The sequence below is a fragment of the Littorina saxatilis genome, linkage group LG13 (genome assembly GCF_037325665.1).
Source record: "Littorina saxatilis isolate snail1 linkage group LG13, US_GU_Lsax_2.0, whole genome shotgun sequence".
NCBI classification, from domain to species: Eukaryota; Metazoa; Mollusca; class Gastropoda; order Littorinimorpha; family Littorinidae; genus Littorina; species Littorina saxatilis.
Genome location: NC_090257.1, coordinates 4,389,259 through 4,391,758, shown reverse-complemented (window position 1 = coordinate 4,391,758; position 2,500 = coordinate 4,389,259). Strand labels below are relative to the sequence as shown.

General features: G+C 42.7%; 1 protein-coding gene across 1 annotated transcript in view; it reads right to left on the bottom strand.

Moving 5' to 3' along the window:
* Positions 1–1,905: 1,905 nt before the first annotated feature.
* LOC138946330 (2,5-dichloro-2,5-cyclohexadiene-1,4-diol dehydrogenase LinX-like) overlaps positions 1,906–2,500 on the bottom strand; it is a 13,923-nt gene continuing 13,328 nt past the window's right edge. The window contains exon 9 of the mRNA XM_070317879.1: positions 1,906–2,242. Coding sequence (XP_070173980.1) covers positions 2,075–2,242 — 168 coding nt within the window. The 3' untranslated portion in view covers positions 1,906–2,074. The remainder of the gene's footprint in view (positions 2,243–2,500) is intronic.

The window sequence follows — 2,500 nt, the reverse complement described above, 5'->3', positions numbered from 1 at the left end:
TTGCAATTACCATACTTTTAGTTTTTATTGGATGGACAAGCATAGCATTAGCACTACACCAGTTATTTACATCGTTTAAAGCTTTTTGAAGGGAGGACTCTATTACTGGAACAGACTTTCTACTTGCATGAAGAGAAGAATCGTCAGCAAAAAAAATCCCTTCTTACATTACTATCAGAAATGTGCAGTGGCAGATCATTGATATACAGACAGAACAAGATCGGCCCAAGCACTGAACCTTGAGGCACCCCGCATTTCACAGTCTCCTCAGTAGATATTTTACAGTTTAGGGCAGTATATTGAGATCTGTCATGTAAATAGGAAGCAAGGAAGTTACACACTGAACTGTTTCTGACATACAACTGTAATTTCTTCAATAGAATTGAATGATCAACAAGATCAAACGCTTTTTTAAAGTCGAGACACACAGCACCACTGATTTCAGATCGGTTTGTTGCAGACAACCAGGTGTCACATAGCGTGGTAAGGGCGCTGTGACAAGAGTGATTTGTTCGAAAACCAGACTGAAATTGATGGAAAAGGTTTCTGCTTTCTATGTACACGAGCAAATGTTTGTGAATATGTTTTTCCAATTGTTTGGATAAAATGGGTAATAAAGAAATGGGTCTAAAATTATTTGGGTCGGATAAATTTCCGCCTTTATGGAGTGGAATTACTTTTGCTCTCTTTAACAAACTAGGTACAGTATTTTGCTTTATGCAGAGATTATACACATAGGTGAGTGGCTCCACAATATATGGTAGAGCTAATTTGGCCAAGTAAGGAGGAATCTTATCAGGACCCATGGACTTTTTATTCTCAAGAGAGAGAGAGAGAGAGAGAGAGAGAGAGAGAGAGAGAGAGAGAGAGAGAGAGAGAGAGAGAGGCAGTAAGAGCACCCATTGCACACCGGTTCGACCGAAGCTAAGTGAAGAATAAACTCCTGTTGTGCAGCGGGTTAAAGTATTCCCTCATACCTCGGAGATATACTTTCAGTCGCTCGTAGCGACGTCACGTGACGGAAAGAATGTTATCACACCATTGAAATGACATTCTTTCCGTCCCCTATAGGCGACGAAATAGGTCAAATTTTGTTCACTTTTTAGTGGAAAATGCTTCGACGCCGGAGCGGGTACTGGACCCAGTGCCGTTCTAGTGCAAGTGCACTACAAAGGCACTGCACCCAGTGCCGATAAGCGACAGCATTTTGTTCCACCATCTAAAATGTCACGTGACGTCGCTGCGAGCGAGTGAAGGTATATCTCCGAGGTATGAGGGAATACTTTATCCCGCTGCACAACAAGAGTTTATTTTTCACTTCTCTTCGGTCGTAGCGGTGTGTAATACCTCGTAAGAGAGAGACAGTTACAACGGGCGTTGAGAAGGAAGAAAAGTCAAGAGAGAGAGAGAGAGAGAGGGTGGAGAGAGAGAGAGAGAGAGAGAGAGAGAGAGAGAGAGAGAGAGAGAGAGAGAGAGAGAGAGAGAGAGAGTGAGTGAGAGTGAGTTACAACGGGCGTTGAGAAGGAAGAAAAGTCAAAAATGATATACAGTCAAACACTCGCCCGGGGAATGAAAAATCTGTTCGCTTATCCGAGTGTGTGCATATCCGAGTTCGGATAAGCCAAACCTTTCCCGAGAAATTACCCTGCAGTTCGGCTTGAGCGAGTTTTTTTCAGGATAAGTTGTAAAATCACTTGGAATGTTTCTCTCTCTCTCTCTCTCTCTCTCTCTCTCTCTCTCTCTCTCTCTCTCTCTCTCTCTCTCTCTCTCTCTCTCTCTCTCTCTCTCTCTCTCTCTCTCTCTCTCTCTCTCTCTCTCTCTCTCTCTCTCTCTCTCGCTCTCTCTCTCTCTGCGTGGTGTGTGTGTGTTTAAATGAATAAGATCAAAACAGTGACAAGTTACAAGTGCTTTCTTCAGTGGGGGTTTATTAATACCTCAAAGCCAACTGTAAAAATAAATGGTGCAAACAGTGACACATCTCAGAAACAAAACCAAAGATTCTACAAGCATGGAAAAGCCTGGTCATATCTGAGATGGTGAGGCACGGGAAGGAGTGTGCCTTAATAACAGATAGTTAAAATTTGATTTCCCCCCTAGCGTATCTTGCCCCTCCATCCACCACCAACAGCTCTCCTGTGATGAAGGAGCTTTTGTCCGAAGCCAGGAATGCGATTGCGCGAGCGACGTCTTCCGGTTCGCCCGTTCGCGGAACAGGATTGATCTTCGCAATACTCTCGAGGACCTGGAATGAATCAAATGATGAACAATCTAAAGGTAAAAAACACAACAGCAACAACTTAAATGGAGTGTAACATTCAAGAACATTGTCCCAAACAAAATCTCTCCGTCAACATTCTGCAATGTAAGTTATGTTCCTTGAATATGGCAATGAGGTACAAATGCGATTTTCCGATCGAATGTCAAAGTCAAAATTATTGCTTTTCATTACGTTTTGTCTTATTTTCAACACACTGCATCAGTTCTCTTTGTCTGCAAAGTT